General features: G+C 54.6%; 2 protein-coding genes across 2 annotated transcripts; one reads left to right on the top strand and one right to left on the bottom strand.

Moving 5' to 3' along the window:
- Nucleotides 1-189: 189 nt before the first annotated feature.
- Nucleotides 190-7,571, top strand: GCG54_00007335 (Serine/threonine-protein kinase tor2; the record flags this gene model as incomplete). Its single annotated transcript, XM_045407317.1, has 3 exons — nucleotides 190-246; nucleotides 373-7,062; nucleotides 7,113-7,571. The coding sequence occupies 3 exons, from the start codon at nucleotides 190-192 to the stop codon at nucleotides 7,569-7,571; spliced, it is 7,206 nt and encodes a 2,401-aa protein (XP_045266238.1).
- A 1,958-nt stretch (nucleotides 7,572-9,529) lies between these two features.
- Nucleotides 9,530-11,636, bottom strand: GCG54_00007336 (uncharacterized protein; the record flags this gene model as incomplete). The annotated part of the gene is made up of 2 exons (XM_045407318.1): nucleotides 9,530-11,327; nucleotides 11,404-11,636. 2 exons carry the CDS (start codon nucleotides 11,634-11,636, stop codon nucleotides 9,530-9,532), a joined length of 2,031 nt encoding a protein of 676 aa, XP_045266239.1.
- Between the last annotated feature and the right edge of the window lie 844 nt (nucleotides 11,637-12,480).

The following is a 12,480-nucleotide window of genomic DNA, read 5'->3' on the forward strand; positions in this document are numbered from 1 at the left end:
GAGCCATGGCGACCCAACAGCAGATCGCTCTCGAGCGACTCGACAATATTGTCAGAGACCTCAGATCACGGTTTGTCTCCCTCCCCCTTCCGCTCCTGCCTCTGTTGCCCCCTCCTCCTCTCTGGGGATGCGACAGGGAGCTTGACTATGGCACCTGCAGCAACTGACATCTCCCAAGGACCTCTGACGATGTTCGAAAGCGGGCGGCTCTCCAGCTCAGAGACCTGGTGCTGGTCTGCCATCGAGGTAAGCAGTCCCAAGTTTCCCCTCAACACCACCACTCCCACCCCATCGCTCTGCAGAAGCGCCAAACTCGCCATCATGTACAACCTGGCTGACCCTCCGCCTCCTCCAGACCTCCCCATCGAACAGTTCAACATGATATACGGTTCTGTGAACAACAAAATTACACAACTCATCTCCCACGGAAATGATTCCTCCGAGCGCCTGGGCGGCGTCTACGCCCTCGATGCCCTCGTCGACGTCGAAGTCTCCGAGCAGTCGACCAAGATGTTCGCCCGCTTCAACCAAAACCTCAAAACCATACTGCGCGGCAAGGACATAAACCCCATGCAAGCCGCTGCCATTGCCCTGGGCAAGATGTGCCGACCAGGCGGTTCTATGATAAGCGAACTGGTCGAGTCCGAAACCCAGATGGCCCTCGAGTGGCTCCAGAGCGAACGAGTCGAGGAGCGTCGCTACAGCGCCGCCCTCGTTTTGCGCGAGTTGGCGAGACAGGCGCCCACACTCATGTACAACTACGTCGGTCTGGTCTTGGACCTCATCTGGAACAGCTTGAGAGACAACCGCCATCTTATTCGCGCCACGTCCGCTGAGACCGTCGCCGCCTGCTTCCGCATCATTAGGGAGCGCGACCAGGAGCTGAAACAGACATGGATGGAGAAGGCTTACGCCGAACTTATGCGCGGGCTGCAGCACGGCTCCGTCGAGTACATCCACGCCTCGCTGCTCATGCTCAAGGAGCTGCTCGAGCAGGGCGGCATGTTCATGCAGGACCACTACCCCGAAGCCTGCGAAATCGTCCTCCGTTACAAGGACCACCGCGACGTCACCATCCGCAAGACTGTCGTCCTCCTCATCCCCGACCTGGCCAGCTACTCTCCCGCAGAGTTCGACCGCAGCTACCTCCACAAGTTCATGGTTTACCTGTCCGGCATGCTGAAGAAGGACAAGGAGCGCAATGACGCCTTCCTGGCTATCGGTAACATCGCAAACTCAGTGAAGAGCGCCATTGCACCTTACCTTGACGGAGTTATGACCCACGTCAGAGAAGGTCTCAGTCTGGCAGCTCGCAAGCGCGGTCCCGTCGACGCGGTATTCGAGTGCATCAGTCGACTAGCCGTTGCCGTTGGCCAAACGCTGAGCAAGTACATGGAAGCTCTGCTCGACCCCATCTTCGAGTGCGACCTGACGCCAAAGCTGACCCAGGCCCTCGTCGACATGGCTTTCTACATCCCTCCCGCCAAGGACACCATTCAAAACCGATTGCTGGACATGCTCAGCATGGTCTTGTGCGGAGAGCCCTTCAAGCCCCTAGGCGCTCCTCACCCCAACACTCTCACAGCCGTGCCCGCTGTTCCTAAGGACTCCAAGGATCCTTTGGCCTACGAGCATCGCAAGGCCGAGGTCAAACTTGCCCTCAACACTCTCGGCAGCTTCGACTTTACCGGCCACGTGCTGAATGAGTTTGTGCGTGACGTCGCTGTCAAGTACGTCGAAGATGAGGATCCGGAGACGAGAGAGGCCGCAGCTCTCACATGCTGCCAGCTTTATGTGCGCGACCCCATCGTCAACCAGACCAGTTACCACGCTCTCCAGGTTGTTGGCGATGTCATTGAGCGACTACTTACCGTGGGCGTATCGGATCCCGAGCCGAATATCAGACGGACCGTTCTTGCCGCCCTTGACGAGCGTTTCGACAGGCACCTGGCCAAGGCAGAGAATATCCGCACTTTGTTCTTTGCACTCAACGACGAGGTCTTTGCTATCCGGGAGGTTGCGATTTCTATCATTGGTCGCCTTGCTAGATACAACCCAGCATACGTCATCCCCTCCCTCCGCAAGACCCTCATCCAGCTCCTCACTGAACTTGAGTTTTCCGACGTTGCAAGGAACAAGGAGGAAAGCGCAAAGCTACTCAGCCTGTTGGTACAGAATGCCCAGGGACTGGTCAAGCCTTACGTCGACCCAATGATGTCCGTTCTTCTGCCGAAAGCCAACGACGCGAGCGCCTCTGTCGCGGCAACCATTCTGAGAGCAATCGGTGAGCTTGCCACTGTCGGTGGCGAGGAGGTTCTGCCATACAAGGACCGCTTGATGCCCCTTATCATTGCGGCGCTGCAAGACCAGAGCTCGAATAACAAACGAGAGGCCGCACTTCACGCCCTTGGTCAGCTGGCCAGCAACTCTGGATACGTCATCGAACCCTATCTCGAGTATCCTCAGCTTCTGGAACTGCTGCAAAGCATAATACGCACCGAGGGCCAGCGCGGTCCTCTTCGGCAGGAGACCATTAAACTAATGGGTATCCTAGGTGCATTGGACCCCTACAAGTACCAGCAGGTCGAACAGCGGCGGCCCGATGCACAGCGCCGGGTCGAGAGCACACAGATGACGGATATCTCTCTTATGATGACGGGTCTCACGCCATCCAGCAAGGAGTACTTCCCAACTGTGGTCATCAATGCGCTGCTGCAGATTCTCAAGGACAACTCTCTGTCCAGCCATCATGCGTCCGTCATCGAGGCGATCATGAATATTTTCCGCACTCTAGGCTTGGAGTGTGTATCTTTCCTTGACCGAATCATCCCCGCCTTCCTCGGTGTGATTCGGGCTGCTGACAAGAACCGACTTGATTCCTACTTCAGTCAGCTCGCCACACTGGTCTCCATCGTCCGACAGCACATCCGCAACTTCCTGCCCGAGATTGTCGAAATTTGCCAAGAGTTCTGGCATACGACTAGCACTCTGCAGTCAACGATCATGAGCCTGGTCGAAGCCATCTCGCGCTCTCTAGAGGGCGAGTTCAAGATCTACCTAGCTGGTCTGTTGCCGCTCATGCTGGGGGTCCTTGAGAAGGATGCAACGACAAGACGCCTTCCCTCCGAGAAGGTCCTGCATGCATTCCTGGTCTTTGGATCCAGTGCTGAGGAGTACATGCACTTGATCATTCCTGTTATTGTCAGGACCTTTGAGAAGCAAGGCCAGCCACCCGCGCTCCGAAAGCAGGCCATTGAGACCATCGGCAAGATCACATATCAGGTCAATCTCAACGATTATGCGGCCAAGATCATTCACCCTCTTACGCGCATTCTGGCTAGCGGTGACATGACGCTTCGCGTCGCTGCTTTGGACACCCTGTGCTGTCTTATCCAGCAGCTGGGCAAGGACTACCTCCACTTTATGGGAACCGTCAACAAGGTGTTGGCGCTACATCAGATCCAGCACCAGAACTACGAGTTGCTCGTGAACAAGCTGCAAAAGGGCGAGGTGCTTCCTCAGGACCTTGGCGCAGGCGACCGTTTCATCGACCGAATCGACGACCAGGCGGCATTTGCTGACCTTGGCGCAAAGAAGTTGGAGATGAATGCGATCCATCTCAAGCAGGCGTGGGATACGAAGGGCAAGTCAACCAAGGAGGATTGGCAGGAATGGCTTCGTAGGTTCTCCACGACCTTGCTCACCGAGTCGCCCAACCACGCTCTCCGCGCCTGCGCCGCCCTTGCCAGCTCATATCTCCCGCTCGCGCGAGAACTGTTCAACTCCGCCTTTGTCTCTTGCTGGAGTGAGCTCTACGAGCAATTCCAGGACGAACTGATTCAGAACATTGAGAGTGCCATCAAGTCCGAGAATGTGCCTCCCGATCTGCTCGGTCTGTTGCTCAACCTCGCCGAGTTTATGGAACACGACGACAAGGCTCTGCCCATCGACATTAGAGTGCTCGGTCGGGAAGCCGCTCGTTGCCACGCATATGCCAAGGCCCTCCACTACAAAGAGTTGGAGTTCTTGCAGGACCAGAGCAGTGGTGCGGTTGAGGCTCTTATTGTGATCAACAACCAACTTCAGCAATCTGATGCAGCCATTGGTATTCTCCGCAAAGCCCAGCTTTACAAGGAGGGTATCCAACTTAGAGAGACATGGTTCGAGAAGCTGGAGAGATGGGAAGAGGCGCTCGCGTTCTACACGAAACGAGAGATGGAGGTTCCCGAAGACAAGCCTGTGCCCGTCGATATCATCATGGGCAAGATGCGTTGTCTACACGCCCTTGGAGAGTGGGAGGCTCTGGCAGGCCTTGCCAGCAACACCTGGGCCAATTCTTCTCCCGACGTTCAGCGCCTGATCGCTCCTCTGGCTACCGCTGCGGCATGGGGTCTCGGAAAGTGGGATTCAATGGACAGCTACTTACAGTCCATGAAGCGCTACTCGACAGACAGATCCTTCTTCGGCGCCATTCTTGCGCTGCACCGCAACCAGTTTAGGGAAGCTCTGAATTGCGTGCAGCAAGCGCGCGAAGGTCTGGATACCGAATTGAGTGCCCTCGTCAGCGAATCATACAACCGCGCATACCAAGTCGTCGTCAGAGTGCAGATGCTGGCCGAACTCGAGGAGCTCATTGTGTACAAGCAAACAGACGAGAAGAAGAAGGCGACCATGCGCCGCACATGGGAGACGAGACTCAAGGGCTGTCAACGCAATGTCGAGGTCTGGCAAAGGATGCTTCGCCTTCGTGCGTTGGTTATTACCCCCGCGGAGAACATGCACATGTGGATCAAATTCGCCAACCTTTGTCGCAAATCTGGTCGCATGGGACTCGCCGAGAAGTCTCTCAAGCAGCTCATTGGCGTAGAGGCTCCTCTGGAGACGCTGATTCCCTACTGGAACGAGCGACCGCAGCAGCCCAATGTCGGCCTGCCCCGGAACATCCCTTCGCAGATCATCTACGCCATGCTCAAGTACGAGTGGGAGGTCGGCCAGCAACCTGCTTTCCGCACATCAGGAATTTCCGAGAGGACTCTCTACTGCCTGCGCAAGTTTACTAACGATTCAGCGCATCGCTACGAGGCGACAAAGGCCCACCTCACTGCCCAGGCACCCAACGGCATGGACTTGACCAGCGACTACGGCTTCCCTCACCAGATCGACCCCAGTCTCATGAACCCGCAGACTCAAAAGGCGTTGTATGACCAGACGGTTCTCTTGGCCAAGTGCTACCTCCGCCAAGGCGAGTGGCTGATTGCCCTGAACAAGGAGAACTGGCAGTATGAGCACGTCCAGGACATTCTCACCTCGTACTCTCAGGCGACGAAGTATAACCCGAGGTGGTACAAGGCATGGCACGCATGGGCCCTAGCCAACTTTGAGATTGTTCAGGCTCTTTCAACTAGAGGCGAAAGGACTGATCATATGGTCATCGAGCACGTTGTTCCGGCTGTCCGCGGCTTCTTCAAGTCGATAGCGCTGTCTGCTGGAAGCTCCCTCCAGGATACACTCCGTCTTCTGACTTTGTGGTTCACACATGGCGCCAGTGCCGACGTTAATGCCGCCGTCACCGAAGGCTTCACGAATGTCAGCGTCGATACATGGCTGGAGGTCATCCCTCAGCTTATTGCCCGTATCAACCAGCCCACTCGCCGCGTGCAACAGTCGATCCATAGTCTCTTGGCGGATGTTGGTAGAGCCCACCCGCAGGCTCTGGTGTATCCATTGACTGTCGCCATGAAGTCATCCCAGAACACTCGTCGATCGCGATCCGCTGCTCAGATTATGGATAGTATGCGTCAACACAGCGCCAACCTCGTTTCTCAAGCCGACATTGTCAGCCACGAACTTATCAGGGTCGCGGTCCTCTGGCATGAGCAATGGCATGAGGGACTCGAGGAAGCATCGCGACTTTACTTTGGCGACCACAACATTGAGGGCATGTTTGCCACTCTCGAGCCTCTCCACGATCAGCTTGAGCGGGGACCCGAAACACTGCGCGAGATTTCTTTCACCCAGGCTTTCGGCAGAGACCTTACTGAAGCACGCGAGTGGTGCAGACAGTACGAGGCCAGCCGAGATGTCAACGACCTCAACCAAGCTTGGGATCTCTACTATCAGGTATTCCGGCGCATCTCGCGACAGCTACCCCAGCTTACTACGCTCGAGTTGCCTTACTGTTCGCCGAAGTTGCTTGCCGCCAAGGACCTGGACCTGGCAGTTCCCGGCACCTACCGCAGCGGCCAGCCCATTGTCCGCATCATGGAGTTTGAGGGTACCTTCACGGTTATTAACAGTAAACAGCGGCCCCGAAAACTCAACATCAGTGGCAGCGACGGTGTGTCCTACGCCTTCCTGCTCAAGGGTCACGAGGATATCCGCCAGGACGAACGAGTTATGCAGTTGTTCGGTCTGTGCAACACCTTGTTGGCGAACGATTCCGAGTGCTACAAGCGTCACCTCAACATCCAGCGGTACCCGGCGATTCCACTTTCGCAGAACTCCGGTCTGCTGGGTTGGGTACCTAACAGTGACACCCTCCACGTCCTCATCCGAGAGTACCGCGAAAGCAGAAAGATCCTCCTTAATATCGAGCATCGCATCATGCTTCAGATGGCTCCCGACTACGACAATCTTACCCTTATGCAGAAGGTTGAGGTCTTTGGTTATGCGCTTGATAACACCACCGGCCAAGACTTATACCGTGTTCTGTGGCTCAAGAGTAAGAGTTCTGAAGCATGGCTTGAACGTCGTACCAACTACACCCGGTCTCTCGGTGTCATGTCGATGGTCGGATACATCCTTGGTCTCGGAGATCGTCACCCGTCTAACCTTATGCTGGACCGCGTGACTGGCAAGATCATCCACATCGATTTCGGTGACTGTTTCGAGGTGGCCATGAAGCGTGAGAAGTATCCCGAGAGGGTGCCCTTCCGGCTTACCCGTATGCTCACCTACGCCATGGAAGTGAGCAACATCGAGGGAAGCTTCCGTATTACCTGCGAGCATGTCATGAGGGTCTTGAGAGACAACAAGGACAGCGTCATGGCTGTCTTGGAGGCGGTAAGTTCGGTTGATTTCATTTGGTGGTATTTGACTAACAGTTTGTGCAGTTCATCCATGATCCCCTTCTCACTTGGCGTCTTACGAATGCTGCAAGCCCAGCGGGACCCAACTTCAGATCTGAACGCGAACAGTCTCTTGCAGGGCCCCAAGGCGGCCGCGCCCGCCGACCCTCCGTCCTTGAAGCCGACGTTGCACCATCGGAGCTCCTCGCAGCCGAACCCGGAATGCCTGGCGGAGGACCGGTCGCGCGCTCTCGTTCCAGAACAAACTCGTCGATGGCTCATGAAGGCAGTGTCGTTAACGGTAACAACGGTCAAGACCCCACCGAGATCCAGAACGCGAGGGCAGTCGAAGTGCTGGACCGTGTGTCACAGAAGTTGACGGGCAAGGATTTCAAGCCCAATGAGGAGCTGGATGTCATTAACCAGGTCAACAAGCTCATTACCGAGGCGACGAAACTGGAGAACCTTTGTCAGCATTACATAGGATGGTGCAGCTTCTGGTAGGCCGGTCAAGACGATGTGTGGATGGTTTACGGGTCACCAAAGTCAGCGGGGGAAGAGCTGGTAGTTCAGGGTTCTGAAAATGGGTTTGGTTGAAGACCGCGTTGGCGTTTGCGGTATTTCAGTTCCATGTGTGAGTACATTTCCCTGGCACGTATGCTGGGCTTGTTGCTTCATTTGCTTTTGTCAAAATGTATACCAAATCAGGGTCGGGGGACAAGTGGCTTTCTGGTAGTTCTGGGTCGCGCGCGGCCTCAACCTGTTTACTTGGGTCATGGCATGGCGTCATGGTAGACAGAAAATCGAGTTTCGTAATTCTTCATCACTACCATGCTTTGCTTGCGTGCTGTCCTTGCCAAGCCTGCTCTGGAGCCTTTGAAGTGGAGGGTAGGGGGTTCATGTCACCTTCCAGCCAACCCAAAGCGGTGGCCAATGAACATGGGCATGGACATTGATGTCCCTCAATACGGTACTACAAACTAAGTTTGCACTCCTAGAAATCAGCTTTGATCAAGGTTTTCGTCCTTGGCAAGTTGCCTGTTTCTAGGCAATCTCAATCCGTCTGCGAATGAAACACCCACAACCACCCTCGCCAACACATCGAGCAAAATAACAGAAAATTCATACCCAGCAAACTCTACGAGACTATTTCCCATGAGGTTTTGACAGACTCGCCAGCGTTCATTGACAACACTGAGATGGATAGCGCAACAAAGGAGCATCTCACAGTATGTCATCCACGATGCTCATTCCTAGGCCTTCCGCGCGAGATACGCGACTTGATTTATGAAGCAACCGGTATGCTTCCTAGCGGACTTCGCTTGGTAGCGAGGTATTCGCATCACGACGCCGTCCAATTGCCCTTCTTTGAGATATGCCGACAAACGCGAGAAGAGGCTCTGGACTTCATTGGTCGTCGAAACACGATTGTCCTCGCCTTCAACTGGGGGCCCTCTGATCAATTCTACAGGAAAGATATCGGAACACTGAATCGCCCGTCGTTCCACCTGGACCCATCAGGGCTTTCCCGATCCGTGGGATGCGCTACGGAAATGTTGCCATATATCAGGAGCTTGGACATAGAGGTGCATGCGAATTATTACTTCCCTCTCTGGGAATCTGGGTTACCAAATGCGTTCAGGCAGCGCTTTCGTCAACTTCAGCAAGTCATGATCATACACACGCGTACCTGGGGAGGTCCGGAAATCTCAGAGAACATTTGCGAACTGGCTCATATGCTCAAGGAGATACCTACCGTCCGCCTGATTCGACTGCAGCCTTCACCGTTCATTCAGCCAGGCCAAACCTGGCGTCGACTGGAAAATCCACTATTCGGTCGACTGCAACATTCATCGGTCATCGAGCCGGGCCTAATTCTGGAGCATATGAAGAAAAGAGAGAAATCTGATCCTTCTCATAAAGGCTCGACACCGAGAGTCGGTGAGTCATCAGGCCGTCGTTTTGAGGTTGTGTGCCACGGATTGGACTGTAGTACAAACTGCCGAGGACTTGAAGAGTCGATTGATTGTGCATGGAAGCTCGACCGACGATATGCCTTCATTGACCTGGGATACGCATCCATGGATTTCGTAGAACTGAAGTTCAGATACTTGGGATGGACTTGGTACCAGCAGGGGTACTGGAAGGACAAGCATATTACCTGGTCTCCGGACAAACCTCATGCTGGAGAGGGATCGCACGAATAGTAACCATCAGTCCAGAAAAGCGGAAAAGGTGTAATCAGCAAATATCTTACAACAAATTCTTTGGATCCTATGGTTCTTAACACTACACTCATGTTAATTTCGGAAAAAGGCCAGCAGTTTTCCTACTCGAAAAAGACCGAATCGCAAGATCAATCATAACATGCCAACTTCAAGAACGCCAGTTTGCTGCTTTGAAAGAATAGCTCCTAGACATGAAGATCTATGAAGCTGGTTGACTCGCGGTTAAGCACCGCCTCAAGCCCTTACAAACTCCTTTGTGACTTTCCAACTCTGGGCACCTGCTTCCTCCGGGTCCATAAACAAAGTTAACCAACTCCCATGGGCCGTCTCATTATCAATCAGCACGTTCTTGACTCTTGCGAACTCGGGCAAGTTGAACGGTGCTTCGAGGTGCATCGATCCCCAGCTGGTATTGCTACTCAACGAACCTGTGGATGACCCCGCGGACACCGAACCTGGCGTCGTCTGCCTGCTCCGAGCAATGTCGGTTACTGCTTCGTATTGCTCATTGAGCATGTGATTCGTTTCTCTCGAAATCCACGGGCGCTGCGTACAGGGCACTGATGTATCGCTGGGAAAGCCGGCCGCCGGCGCTTGGAGATTTGCGAGCTCCTCGGACCCCGTCCATGAGATAGCGTCCCAATTCATAGTTCCCAAGTCAGGTGCGTCGCGGCGACCGGTATCCTCTTCGATCGCAATAATCCGCTTGCCTATCTCGGCCGACATGTGCGCATCCCACAGGTTCTCTCTTCGTTTCGTCACAGCTTCCTGTTTTAGGAGATCGGCGGCTGCTCGTCGCAACATGGGGTGGCGGCATTTGGTGATGGTGTAGTACAGCGGGGGTATGACCTCTGTATCGAAGACGAATTTGGGTGTCGACATGGCTGCTTTGGAGGGATCCCTGACATATTTCTTTGAAGAGTGCACGAACTCGGCAGAAAGATGAATAATGGCGGCAAAGGAAGCAATATGGTCGTCATACGCCGTCTCAAGGGGGGACATGGCGGTGCTGATCCATATTTTGGCTGTATGGTAGTACAGCAAGCAGAGCTTCCCGGCCCTCTTCGCATCTTCCACTGCTGAGATCACTGTGAAGGCAACATGCCACCTGTTGAACTTCGCCAGAATCTCCCCTTGCTGTTGCTGGAGAGTCTGAAGTTGCGGGTCATCTGTTGGACGGGAGTACACTATCCCTTTAGCCATGTTGCTGAAACGGAGTCCATCGTCAATGAGTTCGTACAGCGCGACTTCTGCCTCGTCGACTGACGCGAAGTACAAGTTGGTAGCGGAGCTAGAGCGCAGGTTCGAGGGTATCTCAGCGGGATTGCTCCCAAACAAAAACGAAGCAAGACTTAGCCGGCTGTAAATGGGTACAAAGTGCTTCTTGATAACGCTGACGTCGTTTCCAGCTATTGACGAATCAAGCTGCGCCAAAATTAGCCGGCCCTGGTTGATGTGCACCTGCGACGCTCTCTCATCACCAAGCATGAACTCGATGCAGATGAAGAGGAGACATGCTAGAAGCGGGACCGTGACCCCTGCGGACTCGGATGGCTTCCATTCTTGTAGATGCTTGAGTGCCTTGCCGTATTGCTCTGATGCGAAGGTGTTTGAGAGCACGCCGGCCCATTTCGGGGATGATGTGGTGTCTCCAGCGTCGGCAGACTTCTCCTGTGACAGAGACTCGTGGAGGCTGCTGATGGCTAGCACGGCATGACGGATGCTTGGCTCAGCATGGCAGAAATGCGGGACAAGCTTCTTCCACAGGGTCGAACCACCGGATCCGTCGCTGAAGATGGCCGGCGCAGAGAAGTTGCGGTAGAAGTCAAAGGCGCGTTGTTCCCGACTCCCGCCAGCCCAGTCGGCGAAAGGTGATATGGGAGGGGTCAGGCGAGCAACTTCTGAGCCTGGACTTCCAGCATCATCATTGCTGCTGGCCGGCTTTTGAGGGAGGTAGCCGTCGCATTTCCTCCCCGTTTTGGTACAGCGGAGACATGCAGGCTTGGTCTCGTCGCATTTCACCTTCCGGATTCTGCAGACGCATCAGTATGCAAGCGATTCCAAGGTGCCCTTGTGGCAGGAGAGGAGAGGTCGGACTCAACTTGCACGTGACGCATCCAGTCCGAACCTTCTTAGACCCCTTGCGGCCGGAAGATGGGGCAGGGGGCTGCAGAGACGCCTGCGGAGTGCTGTCAGGGTCCGTCATTTGCTGATCTGTCGAGGTAGAAACAGTCTGAGGCTCGGTAATTGTATGTCTTGCCGGTGGAGCGGAAGCGCGGCTCTTGTCGTTGGCCGCTAGCCGGCGTAAGTGGCTTTGCGTTTGCGTGGCCGCAAGGTCCATGAGGCGAGGCTGTGGTGATTCAGCGCGCTATTGAGAAGTCCGAGTTGGTAGTCCGAGGCGGGCAATCACGAGGTTGAGACCACGGGGGGCTGACGCAGGGGGTTGTTTTGTGGCTTGGCACGTTTACGAATGGTATTGTTCAGGATGCCGTGATGCGTGTTGAGTTTTGAGCTTCCAGTCTACTTTGGCGTGGATTCCTGATTTCGGGACTTTGGAATGATGAATCGCATTCCTTGTAGTGGAAGATGACATGGTTTGGGTTGGAGAGGGTTGAATTGAGTGGGAATTGACCACTTTACAGGTGACTGTCATAGTAGCATTAGAATGGTACTTTACTTCGTAGTAGTATGCTTCGTCGAGTGCCCGGCCATGATGGATACCGCTGCGTTTGCCCTCAATAAACAGCAAAAGGTGTAGAGCATGATAAAGCTCTCTCCCTAGTGGAGCTGTCGAACAGGAGGCGAGAGAATGTCTCTGCCTAGCCTGGGACGATCATTTCGACATGGGACCTAGTCCTTCAGCCCTGCTGAGTGGCCATCCAGTCCACGAGGGCTGCAGGTTTGCCGTTTAAGTCGCAAGTCTGGCCAATACAGGGAGCATCCAGGCTGGACATGCACCCTGGCGCGTCTGGCTGTGCAGAAAATGCGCCCGACAACCGCCCCCAAATGGTGATCAAGATACAGGGACGAGTCTTAAATTGTTAGTGACTCAAGCTCAACATTGGTCAATGAACAAACAGCTCGGACTTTTTGCGAGCGAACCAATCGCAGCTTTCGGGAGGGTCTTCTGCGCTTCAAATGCCGTGCTTACAGGGCCCAAGCTCCTGCCACGAGTCTTCACTCCG

This window comes from Colletotrichum gloeosporioides, assembly GCF_011800055.1.
Source record: "Colletotrichum gloeosporioides strain Lc1 chromosome Unknown consensus_32, whole genome shotgun sequence".
NCBI lineage: Eukaryota > Fungi > Ascomycota > Sordariomycetes > Glomerellales > Glomerellaceae > Colletotrichum > Colletotrichum gloeosporioides.